The sequence below is a fragment of the Anopheles coustani genome, chromosome 3 (assembly GCF_943734705.1).
Source record: "Anopheles coustani chromosome 3, idAnoCousDA_361_x.2, whole genome shotgun sequence".
Classification (NCBI taxonomy): Eukaryota; Metazoa; Arthropoda; class Insecta; order Diptera; family Culicidae; genus Anopheles; species Anopheles coustani.
Window position 1 is genome coordinate 33,335,387 of NC_071288.1, and position 26,271 is coordinate 33,361,657.

The window sequence follows — 26,271 nt, forward strand, 5'->3', positions numbered from 1 at the left end:
CGGTTTGACGTTAAAACCAATGCGTCCAAATGTATCACGGCTTTCATGTCGAACCGCGGACAACGAACAAACAAGCCGACCCCAAACGGAACCAACCATAGCTCACCGTTCGCATCGGGGAGAAAATTGAACCTCCTTTCCACCTTTTTCCCCATATAAAATGAAAATCCCACCATCATGGCGTTGACAAAGCATTACAAAAAAAAAACCAAACCCGGTCGGTCGTCGAACGGCGGGTGAAAACAAACAGCCCGTTTTTGATGTTTCATTCTGTGGCTTACAAAAACCGCGCTGAAAGTGACATATTTGTGTGGAACGGATGGAAAGTGAACGGAAGAAGGGCAAACAAAACGAGTCGGCCGTATTAAAAACAACACTGTTTGCACCGGAAGGACGGTGGTCGTGCAGTTTTTCACATTGACGGGGTGGGGGGTTTAGGGTTTTTTTAATACTAAAAGCCTTGTAGTGTGGAGGGCGTTGCAAAAGGAGGTGAATGTGTAACTGCGAGGGGAGCCAAAAGGAAACATAAAATACATCCTGCCCGGGAAGATCAAACGGTGCACGGTGGCATTCGTCAAATGTGGAAATCGGTTTACCAAACTCGCCGGTGGAATAGGTTTATGATTAAATCTATCAATTTCATTTCGAAATAATGAAGCGGATATGCAAAATAGAAAGGGATAAAAATGGAAAAACGAATTGAATAAATGCATGGAATATTAAAATCTATTCCACAAACAGTGCATTGTAATCACGAGTCAAATTTCAGTGCAGCGTTTTTATTTTCCTTTGACCTACATTGGTAGAAAAGGATATTGTTGAAGTTCATTTCCATGAAAGTGGAAAATATCACCCCTGTAATGCGAAGTAACACATTGGCAAACTCGCTTTATTCGTTGTAATAATCCTTTCTATTGAAAAATATCCAATCAGCTTCATCGTAGGTTAGTCGTTCCAGAGGGTAATTGAAATTTATTCCTCCGCTCAACACCGTTTTCACACAAATTTTATGAAAAGTAGTCGATTTACATTCTCCTGTCCGCCATCGCTACGAGCTATCATACTTGCACACCGTTCAGTGTGGTGGTTTGTGGCCAGAAACCTCACGGCGCGCACGATGCACCTAATTTAGGAGTGGCGCTTGCATCGAAGCGAACGTCTTCCCACCAAGTGCTCGGTTAAAATAGCTCAATCAATATTTAACATCATTACCGAAGTCACAGGGCGCTGCGCTGGGCCGTCGGTGACTCGCTGTCGACAGCACGTGAGCGCTTCTGCCCTTCCATGATGGCGTGCGCCACCGGAACATGTCACCGGGGTTGCGCGTTTTCCCGAAACAAACCTGCTTTCACCTGGCAGCGCGTTGTGCGGGGAAGCGGAAGGGTGGAAAAATAATACAAGAATGCACACGCGCTCAATGTATGCCGCGTGCTTGCACCGATGCCACTTGCCATCCGCGGTGTAACGTTTCGCTGTGCACTCGAAAGTGTCAGGTGCAGGTTGACGCTTTTCCAGTGCACTTGCCAGAGGGAGCTTCGAGGAAACCCCGGTAATCGGCGGCATTCTATATTTGTGCCTGCTCGGGTCGGCAGAACTAGGTCACCGGGACCCGCTAGAATGACACCACCCCGATCACCTCTTGCCGATGCATACAAACACCACGCCACGTTAGTGGAATGCGCGGAAAAGCCTTCGGGCGGGAATCGAGAGCAAAAATCCCACCACCGAATAGAAGCAATGTTGAAGATGCAAGTGAAAAGCATCTCATTTACTCTCCCTATTCTACTTTCATCCTCTCTATTCCTCTATTTCTCTCTTCCTCTATCCCAATCTTACCATTTGCGAAGGAAGGAAGTTCGTCTCACGTCACGATAGGGAAAAAATGCAAACAATTTAAAGCCTACTGCGTCCAAGTGCAGAAGAGCGACCCGGTTTATTTGGCTTTAGTACGCGAGACGAAAGCGGAAAACGAGTTTTCGGTTGATCCGGCGCGAGGCAACCACTTTCGGGCCACTGGTGTGACCCTGACGCAGCCACATCGACGTAGCGGGTGGCTAGCAATGCGGGAAAAGCCATAACTAAGGCGATAATGACCCGCTTCTTGCGCTGCCAATCCGATTCCGGATCGGTGCCCAATGAAACTCAATGTTGGATGGAACGGTGCCAAGTTCGTTATCGTAAGCGCACCGGACAAAAGAGAGGCACAGAGCGAGAGAGAAAGAGAAAGAGACTGGGGAAGTCCCAGAACGAAGGGGCAAAAAGGGTAAGCAGTGGGCAACCGTCTGCATCTAATGTCGTTTGGCAAGTAAATCATTTGCGAGTCCTTGGACCGCTACTTCTGTGGCCTTTTTTAAGTCCCGGGTTGAGAGGATAGCGGAGATTTCCATGTTGATCGATGCATTTCAACCGAATGGCAAAATGGAAAAAATATAAAAGAAACACTAAATGATCATAAATGATTTTAAGGGTTAAATATGTCGACGATAAACAACTTTAAAAGTTCAGTAGGGGTATAGGGATCCAATATTTGTCTATAACATAAAGCAGTTTTCCTCCGATGTTACGCTGGAGATTGTAAAATGGTGTCACTAACTTCCCAACTAAACTTTCAAGTAGAAATTATTTGAAAAAGATAAATATTTTGACTACGAATAAACATAAGAGTTTAAAACAATGTAGTTAAATGTCTACCAATTCAAAAAAGTCAAAGGAATTTGGTATCCTTTGAAATATAAGAAACGAAAATGTAATGCATCATAAAAGAAGAACTTTGTTAGAGGCTTACGAGAGGTATACGAAGCTTAAAAAATAAGAAAATCGAATGCTATTGAGCCGAAGATAATGAAATTCCGATCATTATAAAACTTAACCCCCCCTGAGAAGAGAAATTGTTACAATTCTCTAGACAAGGCTATAGGATACAAACATTAAAAAACTAATTAAATTTAATTCAATTCATTCTTCGTTGCATGCAACAACCGTCGTTAATGATTTTCGCTTGTTTTACTTTTTGCTTTTCTACCTATTTTTTTTTTAAGCTTCTCCTAACCTTCACCGGTCCTACGATTGATGATCAAGTTTTCCTTTCCATCATACCGCCATGATTACGCTGATCTACGCGCGCAAACCTTCAGCGACAATTTACGGCATAATTTTGACGATAAATAATATTCTTATCCCTTATCACGCGCGCGCCCGAGCAGCGGAATGGAAAACAGTGGCATCTTTTTACCTGCTTTGCGTTGCTAGGTACGAAGGTTTCTTGTTTCGTTTTTTGGTATTTCGCTAAGACAAAATCCTCGCTCGAGTACCACCTTGAAGAAAAATCAATATGCAGCCAGAAAATGGCTCCGGGACCGAAACATACCGGGAGGTACCTATTCAGAAACAAAAAGCAGCGAAAAGCAAAACGATGTCGTTTTACGGTGCGGAAACAAACGTTTCTCCACACGGGTTTGTCACGCTTTAGCAGCGGTTCTGGAGGTTTGTCCTGAGGCTCGGGGAAGAAAGACGCAGCACCTGACGAAGGTTCCGGAAGTCGGCGGGTAGTAATAAAAAGTAAAAGAAACAATCAGCAAGGAAAAGGCTGCCAACGAGGTAGCCGAATGGAAAAGATGGAAAAAAACACACTCACACAGAAGTGGTTGAAGAGAAGAAGGTTAAGTGGCGAAAGGATTTCTCATCCAAGCTTTTGCCCTACATTCAAAACGTATCCCAAGATGGTGGTCGTTTTATTTGATTTTCTTCACCAGCGACCGGTTCGTTCTTTCTTTTCGCACCGGTCTCATTTTCCCTTTGGTTTTCCGCTTGTCGAAAACACGCTCGTCACGCACCTTTTCCGGCGCACGGCAAGGGAAAACGAGTCCCGTTTTGGGATCGTCCGGCCCGGGGTTCCGATGAAGTAATAATAAAAAGGGATGAATCCTCCCAGGAACAAAGATCCTTTTGGCACCTTCGCGGAGACAGGTTGTCGAGTGGGTGGGCGGGCGGAATTTCATTTATTACAAATTAAGTATTGACATCACGGTTACGGATCGGGCTCCAAGTGGCTAACCGGTGGCACGCGAGAAATTTGCTGCAACAGCAGCCTGGAGGAGAAACCAGGCTGCCAGTGAAATTCCCGACGGAGAAGCGCCAGTGAGCGTTTTTCGCTTGGAAAGCGGACAGTTTTCCTTCGTCGCGGAAGCCGCAATATTATGCAAAAGCGGAAGCGCAACTAATACCTTTATACACTTAAAATATGACGATCTTGGGAATAATAATACAGACGTTAAAAATAATCGCACCGGTTAAAAGTAATGCCTCCGCCGACACCGCGTAGATCCTCCAACAGGTGTCACGTTACATTTTAAAGTGAAATGGCGGACGTTTGTAAAGAAACGAGCCTGTATGTGCACTTGTCCGGGGATTTTCCTTATTCATCGCCGCCATTGTATATGATCAACATTTTCAAGATTTATGATCGCACATTAACGGAGCTGATGGTGTGCTGATAAAGACACTCACGGTGGCGAAGGTCACGATGGCGTCTCGAATCGATTCGAAGCATCTTTCTTTATTTATCTTATCCAAGACGCTGCCTGTTTCCCTCCCAGCGTGAGTGGAAAAAGCCAAAGCCGAGCCGCAGTAAAATAAATAAATCCTCACGATCCAGACGAGGACCGATCGAGTGGAAGCCCCACGGAGGAGGATGGTTTTTTAACTTTGGAACGTTACAATGAAAAACGCTGGATAATGATGAATAAATCAGCCGCTTCGGTCTCCGCGGGTAGGGATGGGCGAGCCACGGAAACCATCTTCCGTCGCTGCTGAAGGATAAGAAGGATTATGTTGTGAGATATTCCGCCGCCGCGTCCGGAGCTAAACTATTCCGAAACGCTTTTCCTGCCCTCCTCCTCGAGCCGCCTTTCTGTGTGTGTGTACGTGTACCGCTTTGGCATGACTTGAAGTTTGTCTGCTAACGTTGGCCACATATGTGGAACAAGGGGGTTTTCGAATTTTCTCCACAAAAGAAAACGATAAGAAATACAAGTGAAACGCGCACTGGAAGGTTGGATGGAAATATGGCAAGATGTGCCAACCTATTAACGATAAATCACCACTTAAAGCGGGCCTCGGCTCACGGAGCTATGATTGATGAAACATTCTCTTCCGTTCTTCGACCTCGGAACCACACCGGCCCACACAAGGTCAAGAAGGATTTGGCAAGCAGAAGCTTTCCCCCTTCGATCGGTTTGTCGAGGTTTTCGGATCGATCGAAGCTTTGAAAGGTCGGTGGAAAACGGCTTCAAGCCTATTTTCTGGCAATGCGAAAAGAAATGTTTCCGGTAAAACGTCTCTACCATGAGGGCTGTGAAACGAAACCCAAAACCATCTCGCGCAGATAAAGCTGTGCAAATAAAACATGTATTTGTCCATGTGCGATCTGCCACGTGTTAGAGAAAAAAGCAGAAAGTGGTAACATTATTTTATTTATGAAATTTTTCTCGCGACCTCCGAAACGCGAAAGAAAATTCCGGCAGATGGCAATAACCACTAGTCGGAAAAAAAGAACAACGAAAAATGAACTCTTGTTCCTGATAAAAATAAAACCTACCCCGCTACATAAGCGGCTCCCCGATGGAATTTTCCGACTGAAAAAATTCAAACACAATATGCTCAACAGGGCCGTAGCGATAGCTGTTTGAATATTCCAGGCAAGCAGGTTTTCCGAACCCAACTCTTGTCCGGTATGTGTTCAGCTGTAAAGGCCTAAGGACTTATCCCGGGCCGATAAATACCGAAAGCGGCTCCGGCACAAGCACCCATCTACGCTCACTTGCTTGATTTCTATTCTTATTTTCCCAACGTTTCCCCTTTTTTCGACCTGCTACCGGGCACCGGACAAAGACTAGGAAAATTGCTTGTTGTTAAAAAAATTAAGCCCCAATCTTCCAACTCCACTCCCAATCGTCGAACGAATGTCAACTGGAGATTATCATAAGCTTCCCTTTTACTTGTGGCCAAGCGTGGGCCGCCGGGGGAAAAAAAGGGAAATAATCTTACCCGCTCGCCTTCATTTATTGACCGGAGAACCATAGACCAACGATGAGAGCAGCTCGATTCAGGGAAATTCAATCAACAAATCGATCAGACCAGGTCCGTTCGGAAAGCAGATTTTTCTTTCCGCCCTCGGGGCTTGGGATGAGAATTAGATTACTGCAGCCCTTAATAACGTTGTGCGGCCATTGTTTTGCATCGTTTTGCATGGAATGAGAGATGGAACGCAAGCTTTAGCTGCGCAAGAGGAACTTGGAGAACGGTTCGCAAATGTCGATATGCAAAAATTGATCTAGTTTTAGTGGAAAAGATAATTAATAAACGATCATGGTGCAGGGATTTAAGGATGAAGATCACATAAGCCGCTTATTTTTATCAACAAACTCGCCCTATGCGTATGAAAATCATCATCATTTGAGCGTACTTCACCATTGTCCATGATCTCAGTGAGGAATTATGCATCAGTGAGGAACTAAACAATACCCACTCGGCAAGCACACAGTTTTCCACGCAATCTTCCAGACCCAAGGGGCAGTAGAAACCGCAAAACGATAAAATAACAATCTTGCATCTGGCATTTAGGTCGATTATTGGGAAAATATGCGCTAACCAGTCTCGGGGAAAAATATTTTCCCATGATGCTGCTCCGCTGTTTGTGGAAGTAAATGAAAAAGAGCTTTCATACAATTCCTTCCCGTGCGGACAACAGACATGACACACGCACACACATAATACCGCTTTCCCATGATCCATCATTTCCATCTTGGTATCTAGGGCGGATGGAAATTATTTATCCCTACTTGTGAGCTCCCGCACCATGACAATGTAGTCCAAGGGGCGAACGAAACGTGGTGGAAAAACTGCAGGGAAGAAACAATAATATCGCAACCCCTCCACCGCGTAGCCCTCCGCACGGCAACTCCTTCCTCACGTCAATAATCATATTTACGCTGAGCGACGATCCCGGTGGACGTTGGTGGTGCCCAGGAAAAACTTTTCCCCGTACGTGCGATGATTTTCTTCCTTCGGTCCCGGCCCTGCTGGATCATAACAACACGTCCCATTGTACTATTGAAGTGGATTTGCCTTTTTCTCTCCCAGCGCTGGCTTTCCGTTCCTTGGAGCACAAAAAGCGTTACCGCGCGCGGCCAAGCATGGGAACAGTTTTCCAGCAAAAGCGTCGGCTCGGGCAAGAATGAAATCACATCGACCCGGAACGCGAGCTTTTCCTCACAAGTGCACGCGACCGAAGGGCGCGCTCGAGAGGCGAATTCGAGAAAGGTTCTCCAGAAAGGCCTTGGAGGAACCACTAGAAAGCCCCTTGCTGGCCCTCGGTCTTAAAGTCCAACCGACGGTCACGAAGGTTCCTTGAGATGTACTGGTGTCCTCAGGATCAAACCGGTTGTAAAAAAGTGGGTTGAGGAAAAAAATAAGTTCTGAACGGTGCACTGGGAATATAAAAGATGCAATGCTTTTCATCCAAACCATTTTCGTCAACGATTGATACCCGTGGGGTGTTGTGGAAAAGTTTGGAAGGATAAATGTGTACGAGGCAGGTGTGGTTTATTACGTGATTGGGCCCAATTTAAAACAAGTATTTCATAATTTTCAAAGAAACTAAATCGAAGAGATTTGTATTTCAACACACGCAGATAAAACATTCAACACAAACATGTATAAAGGCTAAAGAAACATATTATTGAAGATACAAAAGATGAAATAAAAGTGCACTTAAATTGATTAACGCTTTCATTTGAGGCTGTTTAAACCATTACTTTGGTTCGAAATACTAATCAGCTCTTCAATGCTGTTGTAGGATTAGTTGTCGATCGGTGTATTCATGCACAAGAACTGAGGGTACTGAGAATTGACCAACTAATCGGACTACCCACAGACTCATCTAATTCTATTCGACACATGAATAGGATCATCCCCGACCGACGCACATTTCTCATTTGGGCATGTTTGCCCGATCGAACGAGGCAAAGCACACTTCACCGCAATATGTCTGGCAGAAGTTTTTCCATTTTGCAAAATACACTTGCGCTGCCACTTCTCGCAAAGCTGGCCCGGCCTCACGGGGACTGGAGTAGAGCAAGTCCTTAAGGAGTACAGGGGAAAAAAGAACGCCCATTCATACACACATACGTATTCCCAAATGAACCGGCTGTCTATGAAGTCGGCTATGAACGTCTCTCGGTACCATGGTCTCGCTGCCAAGTGGAGGGAAGCAATCGACACATATGTGTGTCCGTATGTGCCTGAAGGCAAAAGTTTTATCAGCTCCAGCGCACTATATTTCAGAGGTGGTTTAATAGACTCACATCCAGCTGGACATTTTTCTCTTGTACGCTCTGAGGAGATTTCGTTTAATTTATTTGCTTCAGCACATTGACAATCACGCGTCCGGCTCCTTCCTGTGCCGAATTGAGCCCCGCGTTGTCTTTCGAGCTTAATGAACCGAAAACAAACAGTACGATAAATCTTACCGGAAACGTCCCGATTGCTTCGGGTAAGTGTTCAATTTTCGCTCACTTTCAAGCACCCCGAAAACGTCTCTTTAGGTGGATCACTGGATGTGGTCATATGTTGGAAAGTACTTTACCTCGGGAAAGCAATTCTCTGGAGGGTCTATAAAAAATTGCTCCTCAAGCTCCAATTAGGGTTCCAGCTGGTGTGATGTGATCGTTCCGCCAGCACATTTAATGACCGATTTTCCAGCTCCATCGCTTCAAGCATCCACTCGCTCGGATCGACCTCCCTGTTTAAATAACGATAGCCGAAGGTATTTAAACGAAGGCGTCTGTGAATGGCGCAACTCCTCCCCACTATTTGTGGTTTTGACCCATTTTTATTTCCATTTTCAACCATCCCTCAGGTACCACCGCAGTCGAGTGCATCAGTTTTCTTTTGTGCTGCTGCGGCGGATGCACCCGTAAACATGATCGGTCTATTCTAAAGTGTCTCGCTGGAAGGTTCCTGCCTTTTCCTTGGCGACCGACCGCCAGTCGTCAACAGTGTCCAGGATTTTACGTCCTTATACGAGTGGCGTTTGCTCAGCGAGCTGCCACGGAACAACTTGTTCGTACAACCGAACCCAGCGCCCGGCGCAGCGTTCAGCACACTTTGTCAGTTTTGATTATGTTTTATTATTTCCCTCCGCGACCGGTAAGCATCCCTTCACTCGCGCAAGCTGAGGACTCCCGACGTCGACCATATTCCTGACATGGAGCGCGTTTTCGTCCATGCACAAACAACACACTCGCGCGCACACACACACACCTAGACACAAACAACACACTGGAGCAAAGTGGAATTTGAAAATAGGAATAAAAGAAAACCGCCGCTCCGCTCGAGGCGAAACAAGGACGAAGGCGAAAGATTACGGATAAAAAGTTTACAAAACATTACGAGAGGCGTCCCGTGGTGCAAGGAAAACGTTGCTTGGAGATGTTTATTACTGTAAACTCCTGGCAATCATCCTCGCGCTATACACACACACACAGTTTCTTCTAGCAGTCGTGGATGAAAAGATTTTCCCGAGTCAAATGGTTTATTAAATTATTCTTGATCCGTGGAAGAACAGATTTGCTCAAGGCTAATAGTTTATTTAGCAAAATTTTGCTTCAATCAACGGCGATGTAAATGTTATCATCGTATCAAGAGTAAAGGAAGAAACATAAACTTTCTACTCTTTTGTTTACTCTAAAACAATTATTTAAATTGTTACATTGCAGACATTGAATAGTGTTATGTTTTCAATTCGCAGAGCCTTTCAAATAAAACAATCATTTTTCGACACGAGAAATACTTCCTACGCTTCACATTCGACAAACAAGCATAAAAACATTTTCCTTCAACCAACATAAAACACAACTGTTTAACCAGCGAACCACAAAAAAAAATAGGGATGAAAATACAAAACAATGCCATACAAATGGAATTAAAAGCACAAACGCGTTTCCTACCGGCAAATTTTCCGCGAAAAGCGGTTTATGGTTGTACTGGTTGGTTTTTTGTTTGTTTGCGCTTTTCTTTCGCGAAAGCACCAGCGGGATAGCGATGCTCGTTAAACAATGCGCCGTACGATCATAATTTACATAAACTTGTGTTTATCAAATCGGAGCATATTTCTTTCCTCGTTATGATACGCTGGTCAGTCTCCTGCCCGTAGGATGGACAGTGAGATGAGGTAAAAAGAAGTGTCACAAAACAGTTGGTGGTGCTTTTGATATAACTCTAATTGCGTTCGTTTTTTTTTTGGCGAAAGAGTGGTTTCTAGGACGCATCCTACGGGATAAAGTTTACTTAGAAAGAATTATAATCTATCTTGCGAGGCTATTTTGTTGTTAGAATTCCGAAAAAATATTGTTTTGTATCGTGTATACAATGTAGTTAACAACATGAAAATCGAAGTAAAACGCGTCCCAACAGAATTTAAACGATGTGTTTAACAGTTGTCAGTAAAAATAATTTCAATTGTTAGAGATGTGTCGACAAAAATAATTCCACCGGAAATAAAAATTCTCCACCAGACAAACCCTTCCAATCCACTGGAAACACAGTCTGCCGGCTTACCGAGCTTATCGATCGTGCGATTGGTTGTGATTCGCGTCGATACACGTCTAGAGGGCTTCAGCAGCAGCACAAAGTCCTTCGGTATTTTGCAACGCCAGGGAGTGCAAATTTTGGAACGAATAGAAAACCCGGCGAAAAATAAGCTTCTGCAGGGAAGCGATCGAAGCGGGCGACTTGTAATACGCTATTGAAAAGGTATTTCGAAACAATCTCGACGCCTTAAGCCAGCGAAGGAATCAATTTATGGGTGACAGGATTTTCCGCAAGCGCTAACTTCGGATCGCACCGAAGCCTGAGCCGCTGTGTGCTGGTGCTTCTCGCCTTTTTTTCCCCCAAGGATTGTTGGGTAAATAATATTGTGTTGAAGGAAAACTTGACATTCCAGTCTGGCGGAGTTATCTTCCGTGGCGTAATCAATGGTTCAATTTAAGAGGAATGTTCATGACGCATCCAGTCGTGGGGGGATGGCACGACAGGGAGCTTAGAGAAGCGTCAAAAGTATCTTAACAATCAACAATGGTTGGTTCCTGTGGGGAGATGCCGATAAATCAAGCTGAGGTGACGCAACATACATTGCGCTAACTTGGAAATATTTTCGCCGAAAATCAGGTAGCAAAAGATGGTTTACACCAATGTTTTCTAAGTACTTCAGGCACTGACCGAAATAGTATGACAGCAGCAGTTGATAATATGACCGTTACATAACTTTGAGTTCATCGGAATGTGCAAAATCTTTGAAAGCCAACATAACACAGGAACAAGGGATAAGGTTTTATATGCTACGGAAGTGAAGATAAGATTTTGTACGCTTTACACCTCATCACGTAATCTTCCGTGCATGAAGACAACAAATTGGCTTCTAATCGTACCAAGTGCCTTGCCGTTCTCTGCACATTACATTTTATTGCTCGCTTCAAGAACCTTCTCTGCTACTCCTCTCGCGTACGGTTCTGGTAGCTACAAGATTGGAAAATTGCTTTCGATGCACTCTACTGCACAGATTGCAGCCGAGCGAACCAATTTCAATTCCATTTGCTGACCGTTTCCCTGCCACTTTCCAGTGACCTAGTTAGGTTTGTTTATTTCTCTCACACTCAGCCTCAGTTCATATTCAAAACCATTCCTAGCAGCGATTCTGCATGGTTAGTGCCTACGACCGGAAGGATACTTCGGCAACGATTTCCTCCACTTTATCTACGGTACCATTCAGTTGCATAGAGACAGATACACACAAAACACACATACAGTTATTGACCCTTTAACTGGATCGGATCCTTCCGAGAAGTTTTTGGGTCCGTTTTCGGGTTGAACACAACCTTCGAACTATGGCCATAACCTTAAGAGGCTCTTTGTTTTATTTTACTCGGAGCTATCTTTGATGTTATTCTCGGGAAAAAAAAGAGATTGCTTGTACTTGCTCGGCCAATTTTCGTCCATTTTGTGAACAAAATCCGTTTCTTTCAGGCAATGCTAATGTTCAACAACTTTTCGAATGAACATAAAATACTCTCCCCCTTTTTCCTAGTACACGCTTTACACTTTCAATCAGGCGTTCAGGCAAATCGTCTAATCCGTACCGTTCGGCGCTACACTCGACCTCCGCTCGAAACCCAATCAGTGCCGACGCCATTAATTAGTGGATAGTGAACCGTTTCATCCAATTATTCATGAACAGCAAACGACTGGCGGAAAAACGAGTTGCGATTAACTCCCAGCCTGGGCCGCATTAAAGTTGAACGAGATTCCAAAGGGTCATTTTACAGCCTCCAGGTTCATTGAATGGTTTGTACTTTGTGTTTCCCCTCGCGAGTTGTTCGAAAAAGCCATCCTCTATGGACCCCGAAGGCGCTCAACACAGCATCGCGTCTGGCGTGTGCTTCACGTTGGAGTGTTAGCAGAGCACCCCGTTAATTAGAATAGCTTTTTTGAAAATTTCTCTCCCAACCCCCACCGAGCCGCACCGGAGATCGACGGCGAAGGAAAAGGTTGATCCAAGCAACCTTTGAAGAGCCCTTTACTCGCTGTGAAGGATGTTTTCAAACCGAACCTTCACGAACAGATCGTTCGTATGGATTCAAGATGGTTTGAAACACTCGAACCAAATTAAATACATTTTGGAGATATTTTGCTCTTTGTTTAATTTGACATACTTTCATTGTCGACAACCACCGGGCGTTCGGACGGAGTTCCCCCAAGGCCTTGCAAGGCCAGAAGGTATACGCACAAATAATGGAGGCGCCCAGTGTTTCATACGCAAATGAATAATTTATGAAGTGAAAGCTATCGAAATGGTCCACTTTTTCAACGAAAACCACCCTGACCGATGCGTTAGCATAAATTCGGTCTTCAAAAGGATTAATTATTCGACGAAGAGGATTATTTTCAATGAACTTTGCTGTGAATTTCATAAGTACGCAAAAGTTGGCTTCTTCTACTCGTATCAAGGGTACACTCAAATACAAAGCCGGGGGAACGGGCCGTTCCCCGTTGGCATCATACCATCAGTTATCGATTTTAAACCTACTTATACAAAAATATATTTTTATGTACTTATAAAAGTTAAAGAATAACAAGTTTCAAACACCTATTTATAAAATGTTCCTATCCCCAAAAACATGAGTGTACTAGAGTGTACGGTTTCGGTAAAGCTGTCGTTGTAGAACTAATGCTTGTGTCCCACGTTTACGTAATGCCGAAAAATTGCCTTCGCCTCCAAAACTGCTCGCACAAAAACGCCATTCAAGGCAAACGTGAAGGCGTACCGTTCTCTGCTCAACCAAACCACCTTACCTACCTCACCTGCCCACCGCAGAAGATGCATTCAACGGATGCACGTTGCAACGTTTCGCTGCACGCCCGCTTTCGCCGGCAGGGTCATGTGTTTGCAGTATTGATTTTCTACCCTTTGCGCTTCAGCTCCATTCATCTTCCAACCGCTTCCTGGCTAATGCAGAATTGCTCACTGAAGCATTACGAACTATGAAAAGCCCAATGGATCCACCTTCATAGGCTGTGCCACCCACCAACCTAGGCCTCCAGCCGCAACTGAAACTCCGAAACAAACCCTACCGGAACCGCTTTCCCTTTGCTCCGCAAACCTATGAAGTTTATGCAGATCGATAAGGGTGACTCTTTAGCTTTTTCAACCCTTTGCCGAGTGCACTTTATATGTGTGTCATTGAAGACGTGGTGTTTCTGCTCCGTGTTTGGACAAATCCAATATAATGCGGCAGGTCGAGAGCTGAACATGAAAATAGCTAACGGCAAGATAAAGTTGGACGTACAGTTTTGTAAGCCTAAATAGGGTCATCAATAAAACGCCTATCTTTGTCCGAGCAAGAACTATCCAACGCATGTTTTAGGATAGGACCAACATTTGATTGGAATGACTAGTTAAGTAAACGATGATTTAATAGTTTACAAACAAACAATGTCCAACGAAAGTGTTTATATCAACGTGTTTAAACAATTGTGTTTAACATAAATAAATAAATAAATAAATTGAAAGTTTCTCTATTGCTATTATGGCCTTGTAAATTTCCAACAGTGACTACAATTTCCCGTCACGTGTGCTTCGATTGTTCTAGTATTAAATTGCTCGAATTAAAACTGTACATGCAGTAGATACAAGACCAAGCACTGCATCGATTGACGTAAGTATCAGTGGTGGCAATTGTCGGTTTTGTTGCATATATCATAGCATGACTTGCCGATTGGAGCACGTTTCCCCATTACCATTCTGTTAAAGATGCACGCGGTACGCTTTTCTTGAAAGTACTGGGCGCCTCCATTCGGCCCTTCTGAGTTTAATGATAGGAATTTAATAACAATTTAAAAGATCAATTTTTCTCTATCTATGGCAATTTTAAAAGTAACTTTAGCACAAACACAATTTGAAGAGCATGAAATATTGGTCTTGAAATTGTTCTCTATTTTTTGCGTCAGAGATTCTGCTCCAGGGAAGTTTTCGGGCAACGTTCCTTGAACGCATAGAATTCCGTAGGAAAGGGATTCGCTTTTCGACAAAAGATGATGAAGTTCGTAAGGAGAACTTTATCGTTGGACGAACACGAGTTCTACATCTCCAAACCGGATGACCCGAAAACTAACTCAGTATTACCAAACACGAAGTATTCGTGCTGGTATTCCCTGCGTAGAAACAACCTTTTCCCGCTTTTCATTCACTCCCTCGGGCCACACTTCCCAGAATACCAGGTTTGCGTCGTGCACCAGCAACGCTTGGTGACCGTAATCCTTTTATGCTTCATCAATTTCAATAAACTTCCAAACACCTAGCGGAAAGACTTTCGAAGATCCGAGCGGGGGATGGCAATGGCGTAGGGAGAAGCGACGTCGGTGTTGGGTGAGAAAACACACGTGAGTTGCGTTTGTGTTTTGTCTAACTCCTTCGTCAACCCCAGGTTTCGAGAGCGTTCGTTGAAACCCAAGCCCGTACGGAGGTAGAACGATCCGGACCTTGGTCAGCTCCGAGCCTAGTCGAGTGCATTAACTGGCAACAATGCTTGCGGCTGACCTAAATTACCCCGCGTCAATGCAGGAGTGGTTGCTGCAGGACGAAAAGCACGCGTCGTGTGGGCAGGTGCATTGATGATTGATGGCCACAGCACACATCGGCAAGGGGTTGAAGCACGTGAGCGAAGTACACTCAAGGATACTTCACGTCAAAACCAACGTCAGCCCACAATGGGCATGGGAGATGCGTTGTATTCCCCGAAGTGGCCAATCTTCTTCCCTCGATGGACTAATTAGAAAATTCCTCGAAACATCCTCCTGCCATTGAACTCTCGATCTGAAGGATTGGTTGGAAATCAACAATCCTTCCCAGTTGGTAAAAGCAAGTAACAAACAAATGACGCTTTCACACGCCTTTTTCCTCCAAACCCGAAAGAGGGAAAGAAAAGAAAAATGGCTCTTTCGCAGTTTGTCTTGCTAAAATCAATCAATCGATCGACGGGTTCCAGACGGCGGTTGTTCGAGCTAGGCAAGCTCTATTTTTAGCCTATTGTAACCCATTCGCATGTTGGAGCGACAGGGCGTTACAAATACGACACGAAAACTTTGTTGTTTATGTTCTATTCCATGCACGGAAAACAATTTTTGAAGAAGCGTGAAAGTGTGAACATTTACCTAGCTGGGTTTTGTAGACGAAACTATTCTTAATCAAAATTACTCACAGAATTGGGATTCAAGTTTTATGCGCAATCACAAAGTTACGTTTTAATTCAGTTAAAAATTCAAGCCAACAGCTCCCAACTGGCTTTTTGTTAATGATAATATCTCTCCAAGGTTCATAAAATCCGTATGCAATAAAAATGAAATATCGGAAGTTCAGCGCCAGCATCAAAGTATGCAAAATAATCATAAAAATCGAAAATGTCCCTTCAGCTAAATTACAACGCCATCCCTCAGTTCGCCAGCGTCCGGACGGAACGAGATTATGTTTCCGTATCAAACATCTCGGTAATCAAAGGTCACACGGGAAAACAAGGAGCGAAAAGAGAGGGGAAAAAAGGTCACCCACCTCCCAAAGTCTTCCCATTCTACCTCCCCCCACCCAAATCGTTCATCGTCCCCTAGCTTCCGTTATCAGACAATTGATCAGCTTTGCCGCCGGGAGCAGCGTAAACTGGAACCGCACCGTATCGCCGACCCCAGCTCATCAAACTTTGCTTTTTGCTCCGAAAAGTTCCCCAAAACGGGATGAAATGGTCCCATAAAGTCTAATGAAAACACCCCACACCTCGGCTACACTCTCCGATCCCACCGATTACCTTCTCGTGCTGGCCTCCTCTTCTTCGGGATCCGCTTTTCCCAAAAACAGTATCATCCAGCAAACAAACAATAGGACACACGACCTTAAACAAGACAAATCAGCTAGGGACGTGTTTGGGGTGCCCTTCGAGCATTTTCTATTGCTCCGTTACACTAATGTTTCTTTGTCGAATTACCACCGAAAGAAAGGGAAGGGCACTGGCTCGTTTCGGGGTGATGAAATTTAACAAACGGCGAACAGCAAATGAAACCAAACCCTAGCAACTTACATCGGGCACAAAACGAACACGAACCGGGGCAGCACAGAGCTGTGTGCACAGCGTGTTACATCCCGTGACAGTCCGAAATCATCATAGACCAAATGGCCGACCGCCGACTTTCTTCCGTCACTTCCAAAAACTGTACCCACGTTCGTTTGGTGGTTTTGTTTTTGCCTCCCCTTTGCACGCGGCGGGACGCTAAACTTTGTGGAACTTTGCGGGAGACTCCCGGCCAACGGGACTTTATTGCACAGCATGAAATCACATCCTCATGGTTTATGTTTCGGCCGCGTTTTTGGTCTCGATTATGTTTTTTTTCGCAATGTTCACTTTTATCTGTGGAAAAGAACCCCCGCGTCGTTGCGAGATTTACGGGACAGTTTCTTGCGGTTTGTTTCCTTTCCTAAAAAGGCTCGCAGTGGTAGGTGGTAAAGATTAAAGTTGTTTGAAACAGGGGAAAGAAACACCGTGAAATAATAAATCAAAACCACTCGAGAGCATGCAAAGAAAACTAATTCGGAAAACTGCTGCAATAAATTTTTTTCACGAGCGTCCACATGGTTCACACCCGTTTGCAGTGCAGTGTCGATTGCATAAACAAAGGGGCACGCATGTTTGAACGGGGAACACTTTCTCACCGACGCGATTGGACGTTGCAGTACTATTGCTACTATCACTCGTACTAGCGACTCGCGACACACGCATTTCCACCGTCGGAAAACCGACCCCCTTAATTTTCCCCTCGCTCACCCCTTCGCTACAATCTGGTCCGAGCTGCGGTTGACCTACTGCTGCCAGCAACAGCAGCAACCTGGAACAGGGACTCGGGAAACACACACTGTCCACCTCCGAACTCTAGTTCCCTTCAAATCGTGAAAATTTCGCCCCCTCTCTCTCTCTCGTCTATCTCTATCTGTCTATTTGTATCATTCGATCCTTCCGTTCGCACTTTAAACACTTCCTTCGACTTGCTCCCTCTCTCTCGCATGCGGGACTGCGGGTTTCCCTGTTAAAAGCGTGCGCATCATTTCGGGCAGCCAGTCCGGGAGGCAGAAAAGTGTGCCACTGGTGTCACAGCCGGTGCGAGCCAGCAAATACACAACAGGCCGAACACCGAACACTCACTCGCCACAAAATCCCAGCTGTCTGCTGGTGCTTACTACTACGGCTGCTCCAGGCTACGGAAACCCCGGATGCGAATCGATGAGCAGCGTTTCTGCTCGAAGACGACCGACCTCCGCTCGGTACGCTCGCCACACTACAACTGGAGCACCCGAAGCCCGAGCGGAACCAGCTTTTCCACCCGGCATCCGTCCGGCAAGGATTCGGATTCGGTCCGAAGGCACCCCATTTGGAGTGGTTCATTTTACCGATGAACATACGACTTTGTTCGCCTGAAGCTTACGTTCCAAGTAAATGGAGATAAACATTATCATTTTAAGCATTTTTATTTCAAATTTATATTATTTGTATACACTAAACCTCGCAAGGACCTAATGTAAATATATGATTTTTAGGGCATATCCAATGTTTTTGTTTTTGGAACTAAATAAACATGACACAAATTAGTCCATGAACTAAATACATATTAAAGATTAAAAATTAAAAACCTTTCCAATCCTTGTTACAAATCCGGCTACACAAGCAATGTCTTTTTATCAAATACTTTTATATCTTCATACAAACTCCACTTAAAACCTGTCGAATTTGTAATGAATTCTCACACGACAGTCTAAAATGAACCCAACAGAAACTGATTCATGAATCCGAAGCGATGTTGTTTTCGGGTGCGAGCCTCGATCGCCATTTAGCACGTGTCATCAGTATCCTGATTTCCCGTTCCGTCATGTTTCCGTCCGGATTGAAAAACCTTCCATCTCCAATCCACTGTACACTCCACCGGACTCTTCTACCGCTAGGTTCTCCAAATTTACCGAATCCACACCGAGCGCACTTGCGCACACGTAACCATCCTCGTGTCGGAAGGGAGGATAACATAAAAAACATACTCCAGCTGGACAGATGATTCGACGGGCTCTTGCAGCAGTTCCACGGGATAGGGTTCCTACTACAGCCCTACGAGGTAAGCGACCCCATGTGGGACACACTTCCACGGTGCCTGGGTTCACGATGAATCCAGATTTCACACGGTTGGGGAAATTCATCATATCCTTTGGAAAGCGCCGACTGAGGCCGAGGTGAGACGGAGATGGGAAAACAACTCCATTTCCAGCACGGACGGACCGCGCGGAACTCTGGTAGGTTGATTTTCTTCACGCTCGAGATGTAAATGAGGTTAGAAACGTGATTTTCATTAATCTACCTCCGGTCGGTTCGTGGCACAACTCCCCGGTGCGCCGGAATCCAAACCCATTGATCTCGGAAGGCAACCAGCGCTCTCGCTCGCGGAAGAGGGAGGACATTCGCCCCCTTCAAGGTCGTTGATGTCAACGGTCGGACTTTGACTGTTGACCTGCACGCTTTCGGGCTGCCGTCAGCCAGTCTCGGACGCCCCGTTTGGGAGTTTGCTTCTTTTCTTTCTTTTCTGGTTTGCATTATCAGTGCCGAATAAGTTTCTCGCCTAACGAGGTCAAGGGGTGCAAGGGCTCAATCGATCTTGAACTGAGCTTGGGTATACGCTTAGTTGCATTTAAGGATGTTTTAAATTAAATTAAATGTCAATCACCATATGCTTACGGAATATTAATATTTCATGTTTATTATTTTCTTCAAATATCATGAATATATGTGTAATATACAAAATAAAATGGGCTTCCCTTGGTTAAGTACAACACAATTTTAATTTATTTATTTATTTATTTTTCAGAAGGAACGGCCTGGCCGTATTGCTTATAGTTATATCTTAATTTAAGGTGGATTAGCACGATGTTCTAATGGGACTTGCCATTAGCGGTTGGTGCTCTACTCTTCAACACAATTTCAATTACAACTCAAAAGCTGGTATTGAATATTATATTTTGTATTATGTAAGTTTAAAACATGATTACGAAACATTTTCATGCATAACGAAACATTTTCAATCAGTAAAAACAAACGTTTTCAATTATATATGCTCTATAAAAACAATATTTATAAGAGAAATAAAATACAAAATCAAGAAAGTTCGAGAGCATTTCTCGAGAGCATTCGAGAGCAAGTTCAAAAACGATAAAACGTGGCAAAGATTATAAAACCTAATCGACAGTAATCGTTGTACGACCATCTTTGTGCGTCACTGTAACGTACACGCCATTTTGAATTCATTCGCACAGCGACCTCTTTAGAGAAACATTAAAAGCTTTCTTATGCTATTCCTCAAAGCTCACCGGAAATAGCTTTTCTCGAATAACCGATTCGTTGACCTTGGCGCGAACAAAACCCCGCCTAATGATGTACCAATCCGGATCGCACTAGGTTCGTTCGCAGGTCCGGATCACTTTTCCACAACCCAACGGGATGGATAGAAACACAGAAAATAATAGAATTTGATAATTTTGTATAAAAGTTATATAATTTTGATGATTGAATTCCGAAGTAAAGTTATTTTCTCGTGTATTTCTCTGACATTTTTGCAACAAATAACATAAAAAAGTAAAAGTTCACGCTAGGGAACTTTGAATTCTGTCGCTACATAAAACCATCGCTCGGATCGCTCCGTGAGCTCATTCGCAGCGAGACAGTCGACAGAAGCGCACGTAACCGTGTCGGGGTTCGCCATAGCAGTTCGCGTTCGCGCGTCGTGAGCCACAGCATTTAAAGGGCAGAAGGGCAGAGTTGAAGAAAAAAGGAAGCAAGCGCATGATAAGACACAGGTGGGCGAGCAAATAGTTGTTGTGTGAAACTAGATAAGACACGGTCCGCAAACTGTCGGTCCGAATTGTGAAGGAAGTTCGGCAGTTTCTTGTGGCGTTCTTCTTCAACCAAAGATCGTCTTAATTGAACCGCAGTTGAGTGTTTTTGTGCATGTACGTAGGTGAATTGGTGCCAATCCGCTGATCGAAACCACTGCCCCCGCCCCGTGAGGCCCCGTGAAGCGCTGCCAGTGATCTCCCCGCGCACGTCGAGCCGAGCTGGTTGTGAAAAATTCTCTCCCGTGTGACACTATTCCAGGGGGTTTTTTCGAGCGAAGAAAATCTCTCCCACCGAAGAAATAATCTGTGTGATAGTAGCTGGATGTTGGGGTGAAAATTTTCGGAAAACATAATAGCGAGAGAGAGAGTGAGAGAGAGAGAGAGGCTGAGAAAAAATTGTGCCTTAAAGTGCCTTAGACGACGCATGATTAGAAGTCTCGTGTTGCACCGAGTGCTGTGATTGAGGCGTGTATGTGTGCCTTCCATCCGCTTTTCCACCGACGGCCCGTTCTTGATCTCGACTCGGCTGTGTGAAAGTGTTGGTTAATTAGACGAGAAAAATACCCCCACCGTCGCCTGGCGCGCATTAGAAGAAAACGCTGTGATTGCATCGAAGATCAAGTATTTTTCTAGGTGCTTGTGTGTGTGTGCATTGTCCGTTTCCGTGCACAAACGATGACCGTCGGAAGTGTGAAACACCCGAACATGTTGCCCCCGCCGGCCGCAGCCTCATCCACCCGCGTGCCCTCCTCCTTCGACTACAACGGTTCCGGAGCGGGTGGCAGAGTCGGTGGCGGCGTAGGCGGTGTGGGCGGCGGTGGCGGCGGCGGCGGCGTCGTTGGTGGCAACCTCCAGACGAGCGGTCGGATCAGCCCGAACGCCCCATCCACCATGACCGGCATGACGCGGTCCTCCACCAGGCGCTGCCTGCTCGGCAGGCCCGACCCGACCGAGACGAGGCGGATATACGACCAGAACATCCAGGACGAGCGGCAGCGGAGCATCGCGCGGTACGGGTTCGACACGCACACCAGCAAATTCGTCCCGTCCAGCCCGCCCTCGATTGCGTCCGCCGGGCTGCACCATCGCAACCTCTAACCCCTAAGCTAGGAGGTTCCTCCCATCCACCATCACACCGCACGGAGAGCAGAAAAGACGCGCCACCAAAAGAGTGCAATACCGCCAAACACTGTGGGCTGTGTAAAACAAAAGTAAAAAACAAACTAAGAAAACGAAAACAAAAAACCCCCAGAAACACCATGAGTTGGTAAACAAACGAGCAAAGTTGGTTAAAATTGTGTAAAACCGTCATTCCGTTCTTTCCGCTTGGTCCGGCTCGCAAGGAAACGAGAAAATGTTGGCAGGTTGCAAACGCAACAAGCACTCGGAAAGGAAACCAGAAAACCACCGTCCGACATGTTTCATAAAGGTAAGCAGAGGCGTTCCATTTTATTCCCCATCTGCACGTGAACCTTATCCCGAACAAATGTAAAAAGAAAAAACCTAACTAAACCACGTAGGAAAATCGAACCGGGAAAAAATCGGACCGGATTGATTCGGCGGGTTTGGGGAATTTTTCGCGCCAAAATATGTGTCACCGAGTTTTGGTTGAAACCGCCCTCGCGTATGCGCGCGCGCGCAAACCCAGGATCTGCCAGGTGCGCTTGTATGTTTTTGCGTATATGTGTGTATCTGTTAGTTACACGTACGTACGTACACCTGATGAAGCAGCGCGTGTGCGCCAGCGAAGAGGAAAAGAAAAAGGCGCTCAAATCCCATTTCATCGAGTTTTCCCCGTTGAACATTCCCATCGAAAATGGGAAAAGAGGATGAAGAGCAACGGGACTGTAAATAATAAACTTTCTTTGATCGATATTTTCCAACAAAGTGCCGAAAAGTTCGTGCTTGAGAAGAGTGGAAATTCCAACCCAATCCTTCACGTCTCAATGCGAATTGATCCGTTTTTCCATCTGCATGGCGAGGCACGAACGATGGCAAGCAAAAGGACCATTAAGATCGATCCCGGGCTAACCACCAATTGATGGCGTGGTACGTGTTCAAACGTTCCCGTTGCGCGCGCAAAGAAAAGCGCAGTAGAAAAAGGCGCGCTCGCCGTTTAGCGCAAGATTTGGAGAAACCCGGGAAGAATGTCTTGCCGCATGCGGCCTTCGCTTGACCCAGTGGCACGCCTACTTCTGCACCACCACCACCACCACCACCACCACCGCCATTTCTCCGCATGCTTCTATCGTCATATGGTTTTGCCAAACACGTCATGCCCTTTTTTACTTCCCCCGTTAGGTGTTCCTTTTTCGCATACCGGTCCGCCTGTAGCGTCGTGTGTGCGTGGCTGCAGGTTGCACGCCGACGCGGGTGTGTGCAAGAGACACCCTTCGGGTGGAGAAAGAAAAAAAAGGGCACAAAAATCGCGCCCAAATACTCGAACGGTGCAAGGATTCGCGCCAAAATCTTCCCGCACTTCTTGCGGATCATGTTCGAGATCAGATCGGTGGTGGTGATGGTGGTGGTGGTGGTGGTGCTCATGGTAGTGGCGGCGATCGTCGTCGTACCTGTACACCCTCTCTCTCTCCTTCTCCCTCTCCCTATCCCTAGCGTTAAGGGATGGTTTTTCGGCGCGAAAGGTGCACGCATTTCCCACAACGACAAGTTTCCCGCCAGCGAGACATGCACATGCATGATATCCCGCTATTTCCGCCGCTACCTGCCGGGAAGAGCAAAACGAAACAGAACAGGAGAAAGAGAGCGAAACAGGGAGAGGGATAGTGTGTGTGTGTGTATTTCTTCGCGAGCACGCGCCTTTTCTTGTGCCAAAATTCATCTGAGACCGCGCGCGCTTTTCGACATCCTCCGACATTTCCGCTGGTCATCATCCCCGCTCGCGCTCGCCTCGTTGTGTCCGCGAACTCACAACGCGATGTTTTTCGCGCACAGGTCGAGTGAATGCAGATTTATGCGAGAGTCTGCGTCAGTTTCGCTAGGCGGCAAGTTAGAGTACGGCGATCTTTCATCACACCCAAGAAGATCGACCGATCGTTTGAAGGAAGTTTGGTACAGATTTGCTTATTTTATTCAAGCAATACCACAACTCCAGTGTCTCTCTACCATGCATTGGGTTATGTTTCGAAGCTAATAACCTTTTTTCACCTTTCCTTACTGCCGGTTTTGTGGTGAGAAATATAACCCATTCGCCATGTCATAGTTGACGGGATTCAATTGAATCCATTTTGACAAAGTGGAACATCTCACGGAATTTTCTTTTTTAATAAAATCATTACTTGCTCATTAAATAAATTCCCTGAAGGGATAATGCGAATTGTGTTAGTTTAGCTATTTCATAGTTATAAAATAACAGATAACTATGCCATGAAAATCAAAACCTCTCTGTTTATCAGCACGTAATAATTCTTACTTGTACGTTGCATATTAGGTTTTTCCTGCCAGGTTATGTTACAGAAATTATTAGAAGCAGGAACGTGCAAATATAACAGCTCAAGAATTCAGTAAAAATAATTAAGATCTCGGAGCGTTTACATGAGCTAAATCCATCGAAAACACCTAACGTAACTTTGAAGTTCTCTTAACTTTTCTTCGCACAATCCATTCCATTTAACAACTTTCTTCGTACAACAACAAATGAAATTTGAATCGATGCTATTTAGAAACCGAACAATTTGGAGTGCCCATGTTTGTGGGTGTGTTTATGGTAGACAATATGTCTGCCTGGGCGCAAGTCTAGACGATGGATGGTCGCGTACATTGCACTATCGCTCTTATCTTCTTCATCTCTTCGACGCAGGGAAGCATCTTTTGCGCGCTACACGATCAATCAGAAAACAAAACCCGGTACAGTTTTGTGGCGGGAAAAACTGCCTCCTTTTCACGACAAAAACAGCGTCACCGAAGAACACCACTCTGGTGGCGTTTTCTAGCGTGGAAAGAAACGAACGCAAATATTGACGCAAATGTGCAGCCGGCTCGTAATACTTCCTTGCGCTCGTATTTCTTCACCCGCGCAAACCCCCAACACTCGATCTTCGCCGGGACGCGGAGGAAGTGGAGGATGTAAACAAAAATCGAAAACAATTATTTCCCTCTGTTTGACACTCTTGTCGTCGTTGGCGTTGAAGGTGGGTTGGCGTTTCCCGCCTCGCGTTTTCCCTTTTTTTTATCTTTACCCTCCCGCTCGTATTTGCCAATGGTGGCACCTTTTTCTTTTTTACAACCTCGTTCTTTTCCTCGCCCTCGCTCCCGGTGTCGGCCAAGGTGAAGGTCAGCGTTCGGTTCGGTTGGCCTTCATTGGCGGTTGGTGCGGTGCACATTAAAATGCAAGCAAAATCGTTTAATTTTACCACCAGTGGCCGGCGGGTCGCCGATTTGGTCGTCTGCTAATGGGTTAACGTGCGAGCAAGCGCAGTTTTCAGCTTTTCCAAATCCCCCTTTTTTCCCCCCGGGCGGGATGCAAATGGAGAAGATAATGAGCCACTTTGATGGCAATCAGTGCACACCTTTGCAGCAAAAACTGAACGTGAACTCATTTTGAAGCAGTTAAAATGTGATTTAAAAAATGCATTGTACTTTATTTTGCTCTAATATATTATTTTATTCATGGTTGAGTTGTTTATATCCGATTTCTTTCAATAGAGGAAATAGCAAGAGATCATAAAACATATGCCAAGTTTTTCATTTCAATAATTCATTTCGTTGCTTCTGTATTGTTTTTTTTTATCTTTATCTACACAGTTTAACGTCATCTTCTGCTTTAATCCAAATTGACAAATGTTGCAAACAAATCTTCAATTGAATTCAATGTTTCAACCGTTTCAAGTTAATTTAAAAACGAGTATTTTGATATCCAGTTGACATTTGGCAGCCATCAATTTAACCCAAACCAACCCAAACGCATCCTCTTCCCCTTTTTTTTTGCAATAAATGATTCCTTTTGTTTGCTTCACGGTCAGAAAACGCCTTAAATACAGGGCCTCAAAAAAAAAACAACCGGCACAATAAAAAAACTGCAACCCCTACTGGGGGGCGAGTGCAGTATCGTTTGAAAGGCTAATTGCAAAACCGCGTTCGGCAAACCCGTGACCTTCTCGCTACCTCCCCGGTCAATTCCGTCGAGTGAAAAAAGAAGTCAAACCAACGAAAAAAAAAATAATGCGCGAAACCTCCAAACAACGTTCGTCAAAGACATAAAACGGAATCACTTTTGCTGTGTCTCGATAGGGGTTGAAAATGGCATTTAATGGCCGAACGATTGCAGCTTCAACAGTGAAGCGAATTCGCAACACTGTGCCTTACTGAAGCTGCACACTGGTGGTTTTATTTCGCTGCACTCTGCGCTGCTGCCGGCGGATGGCAAGTTGATGATGACGATCGTAATGGCTTCCGAACGAACGGTTGAATTAAATACGCGAGCGAACCCCTCGAGAGCCCCCAAACACTTTAAGCGGTGGAGCTATAAAATAAATAAAAATAAATTAAAAAGCAATGTTAAAGTGCAGTTTGGAAGCGAAGCGGGTGTAAATGCAGCGCCTCGATCGTGGGGACGGAAAAGCACTTGACTCGAGAGGCAGAGTAAAGTGGAGGGAAACAAGGGGAAACGCCACATCGCGCCACTCGGGGCAGGACACAAAAACTCATCCTTGCGTGGCTGAGCGTTCGAAGGCACGGAACCGATCGTGCATTCCATCCGCACACCGCACAAACCAACCCGCTGCCCCGTCAGG

General features: G+C 45.3%; 2 protein-coding genes across 3 annotated transcripts in view; both read left to right on the top strand.

Moving 5' to 3' along the window:
• The window catches only part of LOC131271489 (vesicle transport protein GOT1B), a 433,296-nt gene that overhangs the window by 36,903 nt on the left and 370,122 nt on the right, over positions 1-26,271 (top strand). The gene's annotated exons all lie outside the window — the stretch shown is intronic.
• On the top strand, positions 21,197-21,619 carry LOC131259609 (leucine-rich repeat and calponin homology domain-containing protein 2-like). Its single transcript, XM_058261151.1, has one exon. The coding sequence runs from the start codon at positions 21,197-21,199 to the stop codon at positions 21,617-21,619; it is 423 nt and encodes a 140-aa protein (XP_058117134.1).